We start from the raw sequence: 21,719 nt of genomic DNA on the forward strand, positions 1-21,719 counted from the left end.
AAAGGTTAGCTCTACCACTCAGACGGAAGGCGTTCAGGAGCTAAACCCACCTGCTATTGCAGTGCTAATCTTTTTTAAATATCGGCTTTGAAGCCTTGTCATCCTTGACAAGGAGGATCTGAGTCTAAATGGAATGTTTAAGGGGAGTGCTTCCTCATCCCTCAATCAGGCTGCATGCTGACCTTTCTGTTGTCTCCACCAGTTGCTCGTCTTATCTTGAAATCCCAGAGAAGGTAGAACATCATTGGACCTGTCATGAGGTCAATCAGCCGGTGCTCAGGCCAATTTGCTAAATGTGTCCATGCTAAAGAGTCTGTTCCTTCCCCAGCCTGATGAAATGTAGCACCAATTAATCACTGACTAATTTTCAGGGAGTTGTGACCTTGCTCATAATTGTAGTACATTCATTTACCTGGCTTTCGGGGTTCTCAGACCAGGAATATGAGGCCACCTCAGGGACATGTGAAGCTGCTGAAACTTGTGTTTGAGGCTACCAGGGTGACAGGCTAGGGGATACTTGCCTCAGGCCAGCACTGACTTAGTTAATTTAGAATGTTCTGTATGGCTTGCACCCCCTAAAGATGTTGCATATAGCTCAAGTGCATACAAAAGACATTCTTTGTTTGAAAATTTTAGTGATATAGTAAAGTCTCATTGTTTTTTCTATCAACCTATCAATTCTTTATTTGTCTTTAGAAGTTGGTGGCTTTGTCATCATTCTCCACGAAGGTTTATTCTCTGAGAGCTGTTGCGTTATCTTAAAAGCAGAAAGGTTTCTTTTTTTTTTTATTTTATGAAATAGACTGCTCTATTTGTAACCAAGTCTCATAAATTAAAATACTTGTCAAAATAAATGAATAGTATGTTTGTTATATTCATGACTTAAAATCACGTTTGATTGCTTACTCATTAATCCACAAAATTAAGCAATACACCCTGGATTGCAGTCATTAGTGCAAAATAAGCAGGGTTCTTCTAGCAGTCAAATGTAATGGAGAACACTGTACAGTTGTGTTTGTTTCAAAACTAGGTATGCTAATGTGCAAATTTGTTTTACAATTTTAAAAGGTTTCCTCTGGAAGAAAATCAGATACGTAAATGTAGTCCACCAGGAAACAGGATTGGGATTATAATGTACTAAATGGATTTTAGGTGCACAAATTGTAAGACGCAGTTCTGGATTGAACCTCAAGGGTGGGCAGAAGCTATTTTGTCCTATACAGGAGCATGCCTGGTAATGAAGGTTACCTTTATTCCTATGTGCATGGAAAATTAGGACACAGGTGGTATCCACTTAAAAGTGTAGACATCCATATAAAAGAGGCTTTGCTCTTCCTCTCGGATATAGCAGAGAACTCCAATCACTCATTTACCTGACCCCCTTCTACCTGCCAAGTACCATACTAGGAGCTTGGAATATCAAGTCAATTGTACTTTAGTTCTCCCATGTTTAGAATGGGAATAATGGTGCTTTTCTCATAGGGTTTCTTGTGATTCTTAAATCATATACGTAAGCACTTTGAACAGTGCCGAGTGCATAATCAGGGCTATAAAATACTTGTTAAATATATTTTTAAATGATGTGACCCATGGTTTCAAGTAGCTTACGGTTTACTTTTAGACGGAGGTAAATAAATCAATGATCTTTTGTGCTGTGTGACCAGTGATGACAGACACCTGGACAGGTTGTTGTGGAAACACCACAGAGTATAGTGGAGAGCCTCATCTGGGAGGCTGGAACTTCATTTTGAAAGCCATAATAGATAATGAAGAGGTTTTTTTGTTTTGTTTTGTTTTGCGGTACGTGGACCTCTCACTGTTGTGGCCTCTCCCGTTGCGGAGCACAGGCTCCGGACGCGCAGGCTCAGCAGCCATGGCTCACGGGCCCAGCCGCTCCACGACATGTGGGATCTTCCCGGATCGGGGCACGAACCCGTGTCCCCTGCATCGGCAGGCGGACTCTCAACCACTGTGCCACCAGGGAAGCCCAGGAAGAGTTTTAAGCTGGAGCAAGACCAAGCTAGATCTGTGTGATGGAAGACCACTCTAGCAGTAGTGTTATGGGTAAATGTCAGGGGACTGGAGTGGAACCCAGAAGTGGATTGGGGCGCTGGCAGTAGACATGTGAGGACCTGGCCAGAGGTAGTGTGGCATTTCGTTGTAATGGGATAATTCCTGCAGAGAGAAATCACTCATATTACAGCAAGTTACTGCCTTCAGGGATCTATTGACATAACCTCTGATGGCTGTGGTAGCACTGGGCGTCGGCTAAGACATTGCCGAACTGTATTTCTGAGACAGTGATAGCTTTGGTTTGGTCAGAGAATAGAATTTGTAGGGAAAATGAAACTAAGCCAGTGAAATAATATTCAGTGTCAATGTTACATCATTGTAAATGTATGTATGCTTTACAATTTACAAAATTATTTTCCCATATGCTATTTTATGCTTTCTGGTGTCAGATATACTTGTTTCAAATTGAATAGTCTTTCAAAAACGCAGATTAGGCATGCACGATTTAGATAAGAATAAAAAGTCATTTGTGTGTGTCCATGCGTTGTAAAACAGCCTAACTTGTAGCTTCATTTCTAATACTGTACACTCTCCTAAGACTTTCAGAGCCCTTGGGATTGGATAGAATCAAGGAACCATCTACCGATATACTGGGTAAATGGCAAGCGAAGCCACCCAGCAGATTGGCCTCATCCCTGAAAATTTCCCAGCCAGTTTAACCCAAGTATCTTCTGCTTTCCTGGGGGTGTATTATTTTTAATATGTGTAATTCAGAGACAGTGGAAATATTACTGACGAGTATACTGAATTTTTTATATTTCTGACATTTGTGTTATCCTGATGATTCTTAAAACTTCCTCCCGGTTTCTGTACCTGTTTACTTTTCCTGTAGCTGCCCCCAGGTGCCCTAGGATTAGGGTTTGGTGGCTGCCAGCTGACCTTCCTTGAGACCCTTTGCCCAACCGCTGCTGTGGAAGGTGGAGGGCACCGAGGAAAGGGCTCCTCCGGCTTCCTCTGTGTGTATTAGATAATGAGTTGTGAATGTTGTCTCATGAATGGTGAGCTGTTATTACTCAGGAAAGTAAAGAATGCAGCAAAGCAAACTCGAGATTCTCTTAAGTTTGTCAAGCGGTAACACATCATCTTTGAAATTTTAATTCAAGGTAGTCAAAAGAAAAATAGGATTCAGTATAACTTACTACATAATTAAAGGAAGCAAATGTATTTTGGGCTGAAATATGGGTGTTTTTTTAATAGGCATATTTTTTGTTATTATGGGACAATTTAGGCTTCTGCCTCTTTAAAAAGTGATAAGGATAAAAGGGGTTCTTAGTACAATTAAATAAATCATGTTTTATTATTTTCTTTAGAATGCAGCTTAAAGCTGTAAAGTTTGTAAAGGTCCCTATTATCGATTTTCAGTTTGGAGAGGAAATGAAAATTGGTTTTATCTCATTTACTGAATGTCGATTGAAGTTTCTGAGAATCAGAGCTGTTACACGCTTGTTCTGAGGCTGCTAGATCTGATGGTAGCATCTGATGAAGATGCTAATGTGAGCCCGCTAATTTTTAAAATCCAGATTAAATGATTTTAGCTGGCTGTCAAAATCCTTTGAAGGCAAAGGGTCCATTTTCAAACCTTTGTTTAAAGTGGCATAAAATTAGCTCAATAGCCAGTTGTGATTTAGTGACAAGCAGATGCATACATTGAAACGAAATTCTGCAGTGTTTCTCCCAAAGGTCATAATGTGCTTTCTCTACTTGTGAAATTGTTATAATTTCACAGTCTTACTTAGATTTAATTGTGTCTATTAAGATTTGAGACAAATGATTCCAGCTTTATTTTGTAGGATACTGTTTTTTTTCTTTGTCTTTTCATTCTACTTGATAGTTGTTGCTAACATGGAATATGTATGAAACAGTAAATATATATATATATATATATATATGGCAAATAAGCCTTTCTTAGTAGTAAGTTAGTTCACTTGACATGTAATTAAAATGGAGCCACGTATCTCTCCGTGTAATTGCTTATCCCAAAAAGATACTTTTATAAATACAGTTTATTATGTTCTATGAGCATTTGGATCATTCTTTTTTATTCTCTATGTAGACTAAAGATTATAGCATCAGATTATAAAAGCTCAGGCTGTAAGAGTGACAGAATGCTACAGGCTGGCGACGGGGCAGACCACCTCTTGAATATGGAGGGACGCTGCAGTAAATGTGCTTGGTGGCGCTTACTATTAAAATATTTACTTGTCAGTGTAGAAAGTAAAGGCATTGCTATATTGCTTCGAGTTATGGTAAAAATAGAACAGACAGCACAAACCACGTATTGCTAGGTGGAAGAACGGCACTGCATGTCTGAAGGTTGTGTGTTCTCGTGTGATGAAGAGCAAAGAAAAGAGAAAAACAAAAATTACCTATTTGATGTGTTTGATCTTGGTACTTTCTCTGTTCCTCTGTCAACCCTGTGATGAAGAGATTAAAGAGAAGCAACAAAGTAAAAACAGAATAGGGATAAACAAGTCAAGTGGGACTCAGCCCAGGAGCCAGGGAATGCTAGCTATGGGAGGAAAAGGAATTAACATTTACCCTTCCGTTGTGTACCAGGCTCCGTGCTAAGCATTTAGGCATGTGAGGAATATTATCAACGACGTTCATATTCCGCCTCCACCCCACTCACCCCCAACACACACCCATGAACTCACACTGACTCACACCTTTACCTTGTTTGAGTATAAAAATAGGTCTGAGTCCTTGAAGAGATATTGATGATGTGAAATTGTGAAGAGCACGTGGCTCTTTTGATCAAGTCTGTTATTCCGGGTTATGGGTTTTGTAAATTATCCAAAGCTCTTTTATTTCTTTTTGATCTTCGAGGTGGTGGTTGTTGACTTGTACGTTATTTTGACCTTTACAAGGTAAATACAAAAAAAAAAAAAGATTGAACTACTCTTTAAAATAAAGCTTTTGCATAATATATTTTCTAGGTAAATTCTAAATAATTTCAGATGTTCCTTCCTAATACCCCCTGGGGAAGGAGTAGTCAGGGGGTACTTGTAGTTACCAAACTAATGCCTGATCTTTGAATTGGAAACACCATCAGCATTGGCAATTGAGATATAGTTATTGAAAATAATTTGTACATACCACATTAATGTACCTGTTTTCTTGTGTTTTCCTCAGTTCTTTTTAGGAAGTAGATATTTTCCTGAGAAATACACTCCACCTTGACCTCTCAAGTAGAGGTACAAAACACATGAGGTCATTGCCTTAATTTTACTGACAGAAAATCTTTTCATGTTAAATCAAGCATGGGAAACTGGTAAAATGTAAAATTGACATGAATTTGTAAAATAAAAGCTGAATGCTTCAATTTTGAGTTTATGGCATGTCAATTCACGCTGTGCTTCCACTCAGTTATTCACATTTGTTTTAAAGCTACTTCTGGGGACACATCCAAAAGCTTCACACCAGGTACATCAAAGTTGGAAGAAAGATTGGAAGAAAGCCAATTGGAAGAAAGCAAGCAAGGGGGTGTCTGGAACCAAACTGCTAACCCTGCCCATCTCTCCATCCACCATCCACCCTAGTTCTACTCTTCCACTCCTTCAGAAACCAGATCAGCAGATTGTCCCTTTCAAACATGAACCAGAAAAGGAAAAGAAAACACATAATCTCCATTTCAAGAGCAGAAGCCATTTCTGCCCCCCACTCCCACCCCCACCCCCGGTGTTGAATAGAAAGTGAGGAACTTCTCCCCCTATCATAACAAAACGGAAGCAACAGTAATGATGATGATGATGCATTGAGTGTCTTATAGGTTTATATTGGTCATTTATACTCATTCATTTAAAAAATTAATGTTAGCGTTTTAAAAACACATGAAAAATCTAGCTATCTTTCATTGCTATATTAGGTTTCATATCCTTTTTTGCATCTTTTCACTTGTTTATTTCAACAAATATATGTTGGGTGCCTACCATCTCTAATTCACTGGTCTAGGGATACAGCAAACAACAAAATTGACAAAAATCATTGTCTTCTTGGAGCTTATAATCTAGTATACTTTCCTAGGGAGTTTTACAGGGAGGACAGGCAAATAAATAAGACAAATAAGAAAAAAACATAGCATTGAGTGGTGACAAATACTATAAAGAAAAATGAAGGGAGTATGACAAGTGGGGGCAGGGGGAGAGGCGGCATTTCAATTGAGATAGTGCGGCCAGTGAAAGCCTGGCGCTTGATAAAAATGTGAGGGATCGAGGAACAAGCCATGCAGGTATCTGGTGGAAGACTGTGTCAGGCAGAGAGAACAGCAAATGTAAAGACAGAGAGGGACAAAGAAGATAGCATAGCTGGATAGAATCCTGAGAACAAGGGAGAGAATCATCAGGACATGGGTCAGAACCTTCACTGGGAGCCCATTACCATACAGGGCATTGCAAGGACTTGGGCTTCATTCTCAGTGAGGTGGAAAGGTATTACAGGGTTCTGATCAGAGGAGAGATGCGATCCGCCTTAGGTTTCAGCAAGATCACACTGGCTGTTGTGTTGAAAGTGGATTGAAAGGGAGCCTGGGTGGAAACAAGGAGTCCAATCACAGAGCCCTTGCAGTAACCCATGGGAGAGGCTATAGGAGCTGGGTCCAAAGAGGTGACAGTGGAGGGGGTAAGAAGTGGTCAAGCTCTGGTTATATTTTGACATTTATTGACCAATTGGATGTGTGTGCGGTGTATGAGAGATGGGGAGAAAGGGAAGGAAAGAGGGATTGAGGATTACTATAAGTCTTTTGGCCTGAGCAACTAGAAGGATGGATTGCCATTAATTAGGGATGTAAAAAGCTTATGGAAAGAGCTTTGGAAGATCAGTTTTTCAGTTGCTGACATGATAGGATAGGCAATTGACCATATGAGCCTGGATTTCAGGAAGAAGCTCTGGGTTGGAGATTGAAGTATGGAATTTATCAGCATATACTTACATCTTTGCCATGAGACAAATTCAATCACAACACAAATTTAGAGGTATTCACTTTAACGTTTTTAGAGATAAGTGAAAGGAAACTTAATGGAAGGGCCAGGGATTTGAGGACAAAACTGAGAGAATGTGGTGTTCTGGAAGGTAAGTGAAGAAAACCATTTAAGGAGGAAGCAGTGATCAACTGTGCCCTAAAATCAAGCCAGAGACGCAGCTTTGAATTTAGCACCGTGGAGACTGTTTTTGGTCTTGATAAGAGCGGTTTCAGTGGAAGAGAGGGGTGAGAGCCTGGCTAGAGGGGCCTCAGGAAAGACTAGGAGGACAGAGATTGGAAACTGTTCTATGGAGAGCTTTCAAATTTGGCTTTAGATGGAAGGTGGGAAATGGGGTGGTTTCAGTAGGGGTGAGTCTTGAGAAGGTTGATTTGGTTTTGGTTTCGGTTTTTTGACGAGCAGGTGAATAGCATATTTGTAAACTGACCTACCTGTGTGTATCTGGGGATTAGATGCCTAAATGCTGATAGAGATCTGTGGGGATGGGAGTTTTGATTGGAAGTAAAGTCTGTTTGAACAGATCATTTTGGATCATGTGGTCTTATGAAAATATCACTGCTGTACTGAGTGACATGAAAATACTGGCAACACATAAGGAGAACAGAAGGGGCACCAGAAGATGGATAGGACAGCAGAAGAGGAAGGCGTCCAACTCAAATATTGCCTGTTTGCCTTTTGCATAAAGTTGAGGTTACTGCAGTCCCTAAGGTGTCAGTGGAAAATCTCCCACATGCCACAGAAGTTTAGTCTAAATGGAACCTTAACAGAAAATTTTTTATAACGATATAACTCTTTTTTTTTTTTTTAATGTTCAGCTCATCGCTGTGGGAAAGGTAATTTTGAATGGGTTTAAAGGTGGAGTAAGGCCATTTTCATACACTGGACACTTTGGAAATCAGTCTGCCTTCTGTTGAGGGATTAGAACAGTGGTTTATGTTAATTACATATCTCTGTAACACTCTCCACCAGGAACTGTGTCACCAGGAATGTAGGTGTTCTTGATGAATCAAGTAATCCAGCTAACAGAGACCTACAACATAGGGTTTAAATTAATTATCAGTGTTGATGCAAGTGTAAGTCTGGATATACTGTAGATGTTGAGATGAAGACTGGATGAAGAGTCTCTTATCAGCCAGCACTTGTGGTACCAGTGCCTTTGTCTGGGTGCCACAGATTCGGGAGCTGATTCTCTTCTTTCCAGGAGTAGAGACTTTATTCCATCCATTCATCCAGACATCCAGAGTAGGCTCTGTGGAGATAATTCCTGTCAATCATGAGATTGAGAGACAGACTAGGCAATTAATTAATCAAAGAGATGATGAGATTTGGGGAGCCTCCAGGTCTCACTGTCATCTTTGAGAAAGTCATGTATTTGCCTGTATCTCCAAAGAGCAGAATACACATTTCTTTAGGGCATAACATCCTCCTGGACAAGCTGTAAACATTCCATAATGTAGCCTCTCTTTTCACAGTGTTTTTTTTGGAAAATACAGTATGGTCTGAATCCCTGGATTGGACTAGATTCTAGTACAGATTACTGTTTAGTCTGTCACTTTGGGAAACAAACTCTCTGACTACCCTGTGTTCCCATTAGATAAATAGGTATAACATTGTTACTGCATATGCTCTGACCTTGTGTGAATATAATAGTAGTATGGAAAACAGTGAAGTATTTTAAGGAGAGAAGGTTACATAAGAGCCATAGATAATGATTTATTTGTGAGCTATCAAGTTTAAGCTTTTGTACTATACTTCTGAGTGATATCCTTTTTTTCTTTTTGCCATTATTTCAGGCACGTAGGATCTACTAAGATTTAAGGATGCAGCAAGAGGGAAATCTTACACAAAACTGTGTGTAGTACCAGTATAATAAGCCACTTTGCCTTGTTGATTAGTATATTAAAATAAATGTTACAAGTATGTGTTAGAATTCACCAATATGTAAAATTGAAATTATGTCACAGGAATAGTGATGAAAATAACACTTCTATCACATTTTAAAAGTTGATTTTGTTTTCCTTTTCCGGATTTAAAGTGTTAAACTCTTCATTTTGGCCAGATGATTAGAAAGATATAGTTCTCCTGATTATTTTTATACTAGAATAATCTTTCATTATTAATCCATTTAAGTCATCTCAAATCGGTTCATCAGTGCTATCAATTAAAAATAGAAAATGTATGTGCTTAATTTCAAGAATTAAAAATAATGCCTTGGGAGTAGCATTTCTTTCCGTGGTGAGAGGATTGTTGGATTTTCCAATTAAAGAAGTCTCCATACTGGAAATGAGTAGTCAATTATGAAGGTTATTTTTGAATAGCCAATTTGCATATCCCTAATTGTATTCATTTCTTTTGAAAGACTGAACTTGGAATTTATGATGTTTTGATTGGTTAACCCTGCACTGGTGTTATTAATACTACTGCCAACAAGGTTCCCCTATGAATGGGGCTTTGAATGCCTTTCCTAAATAAATGTTTGAATGATAAGTAGGTTTGTTTTATTTAATGAATGGAAATTTCTGAAAATTTACTAGCAGTTTTCTAAATTTGCACTCACTGCACTTTATTGGATTGACAGTAACATCCCTGAGCTGCCTACTGCACTCATACTTGGACATTTCCACATCAGCTGATGAGAGCCATTGGAAGTTCCTATCGTGATGCTGTCTGCTGGCCAGAAACGCCAATGGCTGCGTCTGCCATTTATACAGCAGTGTTTGCCCAATTACTTGATTATTTTATTATATGTTGCCCCTATTTTAAGAAAAATAACTTGGAGATGGACAGTTAAACGTTTTTATATTAATGACGAGAAGCATAGTTCTCATATGAAATAAAATTGAGATGAAGATGGGAATAATTAAAAGTTCTGAGGTTTAGTGTCTTTGGACTTAAACCAATCAACATGGAGTTAGTTATGAAGGAACATAACGAAATTGCAGGCATGAATACAAACGGGATATCTATGTGTACAAGATAAACACAGATTGTGTGTAAATATACACATGTATGTACAGTTCTACTTATTATGATTGTGTCTGAAAGGCAGTTACAGTTAGGAATTTTATCGTCTTTACCTCTCTAAAACTGGAATGTCCTCTTCTACCATGTAAGTCTGTTGTTCAAATCCTGCATATTCAACTTTCATGTCTGGCAGCACTCTTGAATGAAAGAGATACTGAAGTCCTTTTAGGCATATGAGAAAAGGTGGTGAGGGGAGGTGACGGCCATTTCATTCCTTCCAGAGGGTTAACCAGAATTGGATCTCTATTTCAGGAATATACAAACAAACCATTAATTATTTCTTGGCCATGGCACTTTTAGGCATAATATTGAATTAAGAGTTGTGCTACAATAATATTAAAGTTTTCAGTTTTAAGAGGTCATTTTTTTTCAAAACCAAATAAAGATCACAATCAGCTAGATACAGGGTCGATGTGATATGCACGTTCTACAAAGTAATTAGTGCTGTTGGATTTGTTTGTAGCTGATTGCTGTGTTTGACGAACAAGAACCACTCCACAAGATCGAGAGCCCCAGTGGAAACCCCGCAGGCCGGCAGAGCCCAGATGCTTTTGAGACGGAAGTGGCTGCCCAACTGGCTGCGTTTAAACCGGTTGGTGGGGAAATTGAAGTAACCCCTTCTGCTCTGAAATTAGGTAGGTGTATTATTTTAGTGGTATGCTTTTCACCTGGTTGAAATACCTCATCTTGCTGGCTATGAGTTTCTTCTACTTTATGACTTACCCTGTTAGTGTTTGCCTTTAAAAAAATAAACCTGGTTTGTCTTTCTCTAAATTATTTTTTTTACGTAGATCTTTGCAGCTGCTGATGCTCAGGCAATAGATGCAGTTTTTTTCTTGAACTGCAAGTGAGTCTGAATTGCATATCCTTGAAGTTACTGGGGAGGAGTTGGACTGTAAATGATGAGCTTCATCTGTAGCATATGAGGACTGCTTAAATTTTTTAAAAAGTCCCTGAAAAAAGTCACTTGGAAAAAGCTAAGGGTTATCAAGGAATCCAGGCTAGAAATAAAAGGTCACTTTCCGTTTTAGCCACTTTTTTCTTCTCCACAAGTTGTATAACTCAGCGTTTGGGGAAAACATTTTGAAGTTAGTTTCTAATTCTGTCCTACTGATTTATTCCAACCTGGTGATTTTGCTCAGAATTGCCTTTTGTTATATTTGTTTTGAAGATATTGGTAGAAAGAGAAAATAAACATTCTTCTAAAGTTTTAGTGAATTTATGTCTCCAAGATAAATAATGTCAGTTATTGGTGATAACTCTTAAAGATAATTTTAGGTCAGTTTAACAGCATAAAGTTTTGAAAATCCACTAATATTTTGGTACTTAAAACCATTTTTTATTCCCATTGAATGTATGCATACATTTTGAGACAGCTCTAAGCACCGGTTATAGGTTAATTCTCAAGCTAGAACAGAGGTTTTTTTCCATTTTGCAAAGGGAAACATATGCTTAAAATTGTAAAAATTTTACATAGTATAATTTTTGCCATTTGAAACAAAATACATTATACAGTTTATTTTACATGCCACAATACTGAATATTTATATTTTGTACTAATTTTCTGGAAAGCATCTGCAGTGCCCCTTTTAAAATAAACCAAATGGAAATTAAATGACCCATCGTCTTCATAATTTTTCTGTATCGTTTGGAAACCAAGCCAGCAGAGCAGTTCTGCTGGAACTTGGTCGTTGGAGGGCTTTGTGGCAGCTTCTCTTCATCTGGAGTGAAGTTAGTGGCTTCAGCAACCTCACAGCCCTATCATTCATTTGCATAATGGATGCCTTTTATCCATTATGCAAATAGTATGGGAGGAGGAAAATTAGGCAATAAGGGAAGACGAAAGGAGAAAATTGCTTGTTTTAATATTCTATTTATAAGCAAGCACTGTGGTCTTCAAAAGGCTGAACCTCAGAGTACCCCTGTGCCTGGGAATTTGTTTTTTCACCTTTCTCTTATGAGCTTTCTCAGGGAAAAATGTTTGTTTTTCTTTGGCTTTTTCAGCTTTTGTTGAACCATCTGAGCAGTATAACGTTCAGCGTAGGAAGAAAAGTAAGCTGAGGTTCCCCATCTTTGAAGGTGGACTTTCTGCTTCTTCAATACTGATTTCGGGTCAGACACAGATAGGAAATAATATTTATTCAGTGGTGACTATATGCGAGGCACAGAACTCAAGGCAGTGCACCGCGTATTCTAAATCCTGTACTCCTAACAATTCATTTATGCCTCGTGATACTTAGTTGGGTTCTCTCATCTCCCTAATTTAAGAGATGAGGAAACAGGCCTAGAGTAGTTAAATAGCTCCTCCAAAGTCACATAGCTGTTAGGTGGCAAATTTATGATTTGAACCCTTGCTAGCTCCAGTGTCAGGAACAATTCTTCTGTGCTGTCTTTCGTATGCCCTTTGTGAAATAAGACAGTGCTATCATTTTCCTGAGAGTCATTTTGTGAATATGTATCAAACCCTGAAAATGCTTAACTCCTTGGCTTCAAATCCCATTTCACCTAGTGTCACAGATGAAATGGTGAGATTGGCCAGCCTTCACTATTTGGTGGTCAGTGTTGCCTTCCAGCCATTCAGTCTGAAACCGTGGCATTATATCCTTTTCCTTCCTTTTCTTCCCATCATCCACAGTTTCTTCAGCCTTCATGTTCATGACCATTGAAGCAGGCCAGAGCTTTCCCATCAGTCACACTACCACAGAGGCCTCACACTGACCTCCTCCTTTGCAGGGCCGGCTTTCCCCAATCTCTGCTTCTGCCAGATCTACCTTTCTAAATCACAAAGCTGATTATATAACTCCCCTGCTCAACAACTTCCAATGGCTTCCCACCGCTAGGAGAACCATGTCCAAACTCATTAGCAAGCTGATGCAGACAGTTCCTCAGAATTAGATGGAGGTGTTTGGGCAGGGATGAAGGATGAAGAAATCATCCCTTATCTACTCTCATGGTTCTATCAGACTCAGTACTTTACATTTCTGGAACTTTAAAAGCAAAGAAAAAAATATTTATTGAGTTTCTCAGATAGAGGAATTAAAGACAGAAGCAAAGCCACCAGCTTTGGTGTCTGCCCATTCTGTTTTCCTTTCATTGCCCTCAGGGCAGGGTGTGGTCATGGCTTGGGCTCGCAGGGACGGAGGGGTATGCTTGGCAGCAGATGCAGTATCCGTGAATGGCTCTTCTGGGAGGTGACCTGGCTGTGCTGCCAGGCCCACCCTGAGACCTTCTTTAGACGAAGAATGGGAGGGGGTCGTCAGCGATTCTTCACCACAGGGGGCATATAAAACGCCAAGCCCCAAAGCCCCAGCCCATCCTCTCTGCTCCCCACTCAGCTCTCAGAGGCCACTGGAACTGGTTCTACTTCTCATGGGGCTCATTAGCCCAGGCTGGTACAACACACGCGGGGCTGATTCTCCCTGGTTTTCTCGCTCTTGAGGTCCATCCAAGACGATGGGGAATTTAACCATTATCGGTTTGCATGCTTATCTTACTTGAGATAATCTGTTACCATTTAACAGATACTGGGAATCTAGATGTTCTTACCATTAGGTCATGTTAATCACCAAAAATGTAGGTTTTACTGATACTGAAATAAAAATGCACTCAACATTCAGTATAATTTTTGTATCTTTCTCCAGCACAAGTTAGTCATCATCAGTATCCTGTTAAAAACTGACAGCCTTCCCGCCCCCCTCCATACATGCAGATAGCGGTTGGGCCCACCTCTTTTCTTTATCTTCCAAGTTGAAACACTTATACACAGAATATGCAGGAAGCTCGTATTCAGGGGCTCTTCATGATCTATCCCCTTCTTGTCTGCCCACTTTTATTACTAGCCACTCTTCTACAGTCACCTTAACCTGCAGCTACCACAAGCCACTTGGCATTCCCTAAATTTGCTACTTTCTTTCAAACCTTTGTGTCTTTGTAGTTAGTGTTCCCTTCACCTGGCTCACCCCTTTGCCTCTTTTCTACTTGGTGAAATTGTATGCACCTTTTAAACTCAAGCTCAAATGTGCCCTTATTTGTGAAACCTTGTCCAAATCTTTAAGTTAGTACAGTAAGTGTACCATAAATGCATTTCTTAATTCTTCAACAGTGAAGGGATACAAAGATGAAGACATTTTCTACTGACCAAAAGGGATTCATAGTTTTGCACCCTGTAAGCTAATGGGGTACATATATTTTTACATTTGCAAGACGAATTTTAAATCAACTGGGCAAACACATAATTCCAACTTCATCTAAATTATTTCCTGCCATTTATTTTGTAATGGATTTTCTAATGTAATGCTAAACGACTAAGCCCTGACTCAGCCCTAACTAGCAAATCATTCTAACACTTCAAGATTATAATGTTTCTTTAGTTGGCCAGTACATATTACTGTGTAGACTAGAGATTGCTAACCTAAGAGTCTATCTAAGAGAAGAGACAGGATAGAATAAACACCAGGTAGAATAGCAAAGAATCATATTCACAGAGCCCATTTAGACTTTAAAATCACCTAGTTCAGGAGTTTTCCAGGTCTCCTTTGAGGAGCCCTATGGTACTTCCTAACACGTTTTGGGATTTCAACAAATATTTGATTCTAGTTAATTAATAACATTTATTGAACACTTAAATTGTAGATGCTGTTTTAATTCATTCACACTCACTCTTTGTACACATAAGATTGGTTATACTAGCAGGGAAGAAAGGGATGCAGAAGGCTGTTGAGAAGGCAGTAGAGAATCCTAATACTAATCCTAAGTCCTACAGCAAAGAAACCTACCTTCACTCAAAAGAATTGTTAGCACCTCTTAGAATAACTTTTGTGAAAAGCTGATCTGTTAATAGACAATTCCATAGAATTTCATAAGAGCAATTTTCTAGACAATTAACATTATTTTACAAGTGACCAAGTAAAAGCTTAGACTCAGTGTGTGCTGTGATGTCAAATAACTAGTTGGTTAAAGGAGTAGAATTGGAACCTGCATTTCTTGGCTTTCAGCTACATGACATCTTTTGGATTAATTGTAGGTTTCAGTTATCTGTACCTTTTAATACTATATGGGATAAAATAACATCTTATATCCTTTTGGAATGAGATAGAGTGTAAATTAATAAATATATACTATGAATAGTTGTAAATAAAAAGCTAATAAGGAAGTACCAGAAAATTAATATGGAGAAAATTTCTTTTAAATCCTTCTGTGTCAGAAATGAATTTGCTTCTATTTCTTCATCCCATGTGTATGCACACACATGCACTTACACGCATGTGTGTATGTTTGGGGAAAAATTGCACTGAAACAAACATGCTAATATTTGGGCTACCTGGTAATTTTTCTCCCATATTGTGGATACTGTTGTCCTTTTTGACATTTCAAGTATCTTCATGTAGAGCCTTCTGTAAATAAGACAAATTAGTGAGGACGCTTAGTTTGATGTTTGGAAGAATGAGAGTCCTTTAGCCTTTCTCCAACTAATCCTTATGCTGCCTTTATGATCAGTGGTAACTGACCTTCTTCTGTTCCCCAAAATACTTCATGAGGCTGTAGTCCAAGGTTGACCCAATCCTTGTCCCTTGAGAACCAATGATATGGAGCCAGTCCCAGACCCTACAGTATTTGATCTAGCTGTGTATCCAGACAAGTCATTTAACCTATAGCTATCACATTTTTCCAACCAAAGAATAAATCAGGACACATTTAGCATTCTATAGAAGTGAATATTCTTAACTGAGATCATACAGGTTACTTCCTTGTGAGCCACTGCCATATCTCCCTGGGCCATAGTTTTCTCATCGATACTATAGGCCTTTCTTGCTCTAATGGGCTATGATTGTCCCAGGAGAATTTCATTAATTCCAAGCTGAATTTGAATCTGACTCCATGCCCCTGTCAATTTCCATCCTATGGCCCCAGTTAATTCGTAGTTTTATTTTGAAACTTTTGGTAATTTTTCCTCAGTATTCTTGACTGAAATTTGCTATTTTGGGTTAAGGTTCCACGAGAAAATATGTCTTTAGTTATAATTATTTCAGCAATGCAATTTAAACAGTGTATCAGGATAAAAAGTACTTTCAGCTTCGTTGTTGCCACTCTTGTGATCTATATTACCCAGATATAAAGCAATCTGATTAAAGTTTGGAGTTGAAATGGTATTAGCTTTATTCTCCTCTTGTGTGTTAAACTTTGAAGATGAGATACTTTCTGTTTGAAAGTGATTCTTGGTTTTGAGACTTGAAAGCCGAAAGGTGCCTCAGATGCTTTATTGTTTCCATGTGTTTGTGCTTCTTCAAAACTGAAAGGAAAATTATGATTGTATGTTTGTTATAATATAATTATTTTCAAAACATTGAGTTCTCCTCTCTTTATTTTCGGTAGTTCCCAGATCATATGGTATAACCATAGATTAGTGTTGGAAATTGTGACCATTTTCTATCTGATTTTGACTAATTTACTGAATAAGGGAAACATGTGGGATCGTTTGTCTGAATTTTTAAAGAAACCAAATCCCTTTATGGCGCTGATCTTTGGGAAGAAAATAAAGCAGGGGGAAGTTTATTCCTTTAATTAGGCTTCAGTGTGTAAGTAGCTGCTGTGCCCATAATGTGAGTTTAAGTATTGGCATCTGATCCTAGACAAACACAGTCACACCACACACATAGCAGAACGAAAGCTCAGGGCTGGGCCAGGCTTCTGGCAGAGCCTTTGAATTCTGACTACAAAGCACCCAAGCCTGTGAGGGTTCCTTGTTACTGGAAGCTCTCTGCTGTGGGCAGTGAAACCCCAAGTTGAAATGACCAGGGAACTGAGGTCATTTGCTTGGATGAATCCATAAGTCATCATTCGGTCAGAGTTTCATCCTATTTGTTTCCTATTGAGTCTGATTATTCAAAAGTTAACAGCTATAGAATCGTTTTCCTTTCTCTTCTTTTGTCTTCCTTGGGAGCCTGGTATTTTCTCCCATGTAAGCTTAGATGAATGATGTTGTAATTAGCTATGGTAACCTTGCCAGGCTATCGTCGATCAGTCATAGCCACGTAGTCTATAAAGTGTGTGCATGCTTTTCTGGTATGAGGGTAACTAAATCAGGACTAAAGGGGTCACAGTGTTCTAACCCATTTCTGGCACCATTATTCTTTTGCTATTGTTTTGGGTTTTATTTTAGTTTGTTTTCAGAGTAGATGAAAAGTTGCTGGGGAGGGAAGTGGTACAGGGAAAGTCAGGTTATACATCGAATATTTTTTAAAAAAATTAATACTCTGGAAAAGGGCCTGAGGTACTTGATTAAATGAAAGAATAAAATGAATATCTAAAGACAAGCAACTCCTAACAAATATTAAAAGGTAATTACTACACAGGAATAATTTGTGTTTGTGTTAGTGAAGTACAAATGTGAATGATAGTTCAAATATGACGCTTTCAATATACCCGGGATTGCATCCCGAGTAATTGCAGATGAATGGTCAGCATAAACACACTTCATAGACAAGCAATCAGTTCAGATAACATTTTGTAAAAAATAGCATGATGAGTTTTTCTTGAAGATATTCTATATTCTTATAAGGGTCTTTTCAGTGATATTTATTAAATTATCAAATGTTAAGCAAGGAAAAATAAAAAATTAACATCATCCTAACAGAACTATTTTCATTTTTCTATTTCCTATCCAGTTTATCTTTGCATTTTAATCTTAACTCAATTCTTTTTTACACCTGCTCAGTTTTCCTTTTGTCTCTTTTTTTTAAATTTTGTGTACTATATCTAATGGCTAAATTCAGTACCTAAATTGGTACTAAGTTGGCTGTACTCTAATAAAAACTATTAAAGGAAATTTGCATTTAGCCATTTACCCCAAAAATGTAAGACAGTGTATGAAAACCAAGCTTTCCTTCTTGTTCTTTTCCAGCTGTATTTTCTAAGTTGATTATACGACCTCAAAAAACAAACCAAAAAAAACCCCATTGAGTTCACCAGCCCCCTTTGGCCTCTTGCTGATGCTGGACCCACACTGAGACAGTCTGCAAATCCTCTCATAAACAAACGGAATGAAAGGTCACCTTCCTACTGCTCACTTGATATTAGACCCCTGGGTTTTCAAGCCTCTTTTGCAGCTTGCTTTTAATAGGAAGCCCAGTGAAGCTCTCTTTGCAGAGGCCTAGTCCCTAGCTAGTGAAAACATTTTCAGCCATGCTGTCATACTCACCTCCTTGTAGTTCCCTGGACCACTGATAATTTTTGGTTTGCCCTTTTAATAGAAGAAACTGTCATCCTCCTCTCCCCTACCCAACATACACACACATAGTCTTTCCTTCCTCCCTTCCCCACCCATCATTACAACTCCCATTGGCCTTTCTTGTAACCACTTCCCAACTCTCTGCTCTTCAGGTTCTCTGAGGCAGTCAACAGGGCCAGGTAGAATGGCCCTCATTCTCTAAATACAACTGCTGCTTTTTAGAACCTAGTTGGGTTTTACATGTCTGTTACAGAATACTTTCAAATTATTTATCTGTATTAAATTTTTCTTAATATTCAAATTTTTATAAATATAAATCTTTGTAGCCATAAAATAGATTATATTTCTCATAAATTTCTAATGACACCTAAACAAATTATTTATAATAAACATGCTGATTTTCTTTTGCAATTTGAAGTTCAAGAATCTTGCTAACAATTCAAAATATGGTAATACCTCTTTTGCACTAACAAGTTAAATGTAAGGTTAAGCCTTTAGGACTTTTTCTTTGTGTGTATGTGTGTGTGTGTGTGTGTGTGTGTCTGTGTGTGTATGCGCACACATGGGTTTGTTCTTTTTTTTTTTTTCTCTTTCCGCCCAGATGGGCAGGGCAAAAAAAAAAAAAAATCCACTAATTTAATTATTTACAGAAGATCCATCTTAAGGACAAGTCACTCCGAGTTGGACATGCTTTTATGACTGGCTCAGGATTTTCTCATTTGCTTTATCTGATAAAGCCATATGATGAATTACGACCCCATATCCACACATTGGGTTATTTCCTTGCTCTATACCCATGTTGAAATTTTACCAAGATCTTGATTTGGCCCAATGAAAGGAAAAAAATACCGAAACAGCTTGATCTGTTCATTCTCACATCCCAAGGTGATAAGGAAAGGTGGCAGCCTTTGCTTAGCAATTGCCTTAAGAAAAGCTCTCTCTCTTGTGTTTACCCTTTTTTTAATGTTTACCAGATAAAATAAGACAGCCTCCCAGATATCAGTGCCACACCCTGTCAGTTTATCATTGAAACAATGCATCCATCATATGGTACATACAAAATGATATTCATTTTGTTTGTTCGTAGGCTTAATGAGAAAATCTTGATAGCTATCAGAACATACAGGCGACCTTTTAAAAATACCAGAAAAGTTCTGATTACTTTTTAGTATAAATATGACTCTTTGTTAAATTCCTGAAACTCCTTTACAGATGGAAGAAATTTGGGGCTTTATATTTTTTTTTTTCTGTGTGTAAAATTGAAGTACAGGAAATTATGTGGTACATCTTGCTTATTTTCTTTTTGTTTATATGGAAGACTTGACTATGATTACTTAATGCATGTGTATGGAATATGCCATGATCAAGGAAAATAAGTGGGAGTAGGGATTTTGCCTTACCACAACCTATTTAAAACCATAACACTAGTATTTGGTGTTTTAAGATACTATTGACTAAAGAAGCCATTACTTCAATGTCATGTTTCTTGAAACTGTTGATAAGAATGGTGTTTCCATATCCTTTTGCACTATATGTTCTGAAAAATGGCATGGATAACAGCAAGCTGAATGGCTTTGTGTCATCTGGTTCTGCATAATTGTGATGATCAATTAAACTCTCCTTGTGTTTTTAAAACAAATAGACTTTCGGTCCCGGAGATCTGAAAGCATGAGGCAAAGTTCTTATTTTAGTCACAGTTCAGGAATAATGTCCTTTGACCTCATGACTTTAGGCTGATGTTACAGTTAACTGCCCTTATGGCAGAGAGTTCAGCATTTGCACAGCTGGCATCTGCTCTTTTCAGATGATTGTGCTTAAGAATATAGCAGTGGAAATCAGTCTGTCTGATCAGTCTGTCGGAGCCAGTGCTCCGGTGGTGTGACTATCACTGACTTCAGTTACTCAAGAGTTATTTATTACTGGCCCAATAGATGAAAAGTATTAGCTAGGCTACCAGAGTAATATAAAATAATACAAGTCATGAACTCATTCTCAAGCAGCTTACAATCTAGTTGACTTAAGATAAATTACTAAGTGAGTCTCTTAACTTGGTTAGGTTTTCCATTTTTATAATTTACAACTGTTGTTATAATAATACAGAGCATGCAATTAGAAACCCTTACAGTTAAAGAAAGATCTTACCACATAAATAAATTTAGACGTGCACAAAATCTTCTGTGTGTGCCATTTGTCATGTGGGACATCTCCTTATAGCCTGGTTAATCGTCTTTTCTTTGGGTCTTTGGTTGATAGAGAGGCTCATGGAAATAGTTCCAGTTTGTGTTGCTACAGTTTTTATTGACTCTATTTTGGGCAGTGCTAGTTTTATCTCCTATTAGGTGACCAGAAATAACTAGGATCCCTAGTCTTTCCACTACCACCAACATCCTGAGCTGCCCAAGTGAGGTCTCCAAGGACCTAATGGGTTGATGGATGAATATTTATTTATCTATCCATTCATCTGTCTAGCCTTTTCACCAAAGATGCTCTCGTCAAATGTACTCATTTAATCCTAGGTAGTGAAGTTGGAGACCAGACTTCTTCCCTGGTGAGTTGAGCTAATGCACTGTTCAGAAGAATTAGATATGCTCTAGCCAGGAGGTAGAGTTCACTGACCCACCCTTTCTTTTTTACTGAGGACCATATAAATTACCGATTAGACCCCAACAGTGATCTTTTCTTCTCCAAATCTATAGGCTATACCTCAGCCTAATTTATGTACACTATACAGAAAGTTTAAGCAAGTGCTATTTTCAATCCCTCTGTTCTTCTGACTCACAATACCATTCTCCAGGTGACTGCTCGGATTGTCTAAACATGACTGTCATGTGAATTCTTCTACACTGTGGGCTGCACTGAGAAGGAGCATTTTGACCATGTTGGAAGATTTCCTTAAAGAAGTTTACAGAATGAGTTTTGTGGGTTTTTTTTTTTCCCTTTTCAGACCTTTTTGAAAACTTACTCAAAAATTAATTTTCTTTAAAAGACCTTCCTCAACTGCCTTCTTAATGCCCTGTTTTGAAAGATAGTGTTTTAGCATTTGTTGGGTAGTTGTCATCAATTTGATATAATATTCTGTCTTTTTAAGGTGAAAAATTATGTGAGGTTAAGCAGAATTCTTGTCTGTAATTCATATCTTCTTAAAAATTAGTTGTTTTCTCTGTATCCAAAATGTAACCTGAATATATTTGACTTAATATCTTAAAGAAGCAAGAGGGCAATGCATTATTTCCAGAAAAAAAAAAAGCAAGGGACGGAGAAGGATATACATTATATATTACATATTTACTTTATAACAGTATAGTATAGAAATTAAGAGTACCGAGTCATGGAGCAAGACTGCACAAGTCAGATACAACTCTGTCCTTTACAAGCTGGGTGATCATAGGCAAGTATTTAACATCACCTTGCCTCAGTTT

General features: G+C 38.2%; 1 protein-coding gene across 3 annotated transcripts in view; it reads left to right on the top strand.

Annotated features, from left to right (window-relative positions):
• The window catches only part of PARD3B (par-3 family cell polarity regulator beta), a 1,046,263-nt gene that overhangs the window by 375,208 nt on the left and 649,336 nt on the right, over positions 1 to 21,719 (top strand). For all 3 annotated transcript variants that reach the window (XM_082840795.1, XM_082840797.1, XM_082840796.1), the window contains exon 3: positions 10,537 to 10,708. In XM_082840795.1, coding sequence (XP_082696921.1) covers positions 10,537 to 10,708 — 172 coding nt within the window. The remainder of the gene's footprint in view (positions 1 to 10,536; positions 10,709 to 21,719) is intronic.

This window comes from Leucopleurus acutus, assembly GCF_964270905.1.
Source record: "Leucopleurus acutus genome assembly, chromosome: 6".
Lineage (NCBI taxonomy): Eukaryota > Metazoa > Chordata > Mammalia > Artiodactyla > Delphinidae > Leucopleurus > Leucopleurus acutus.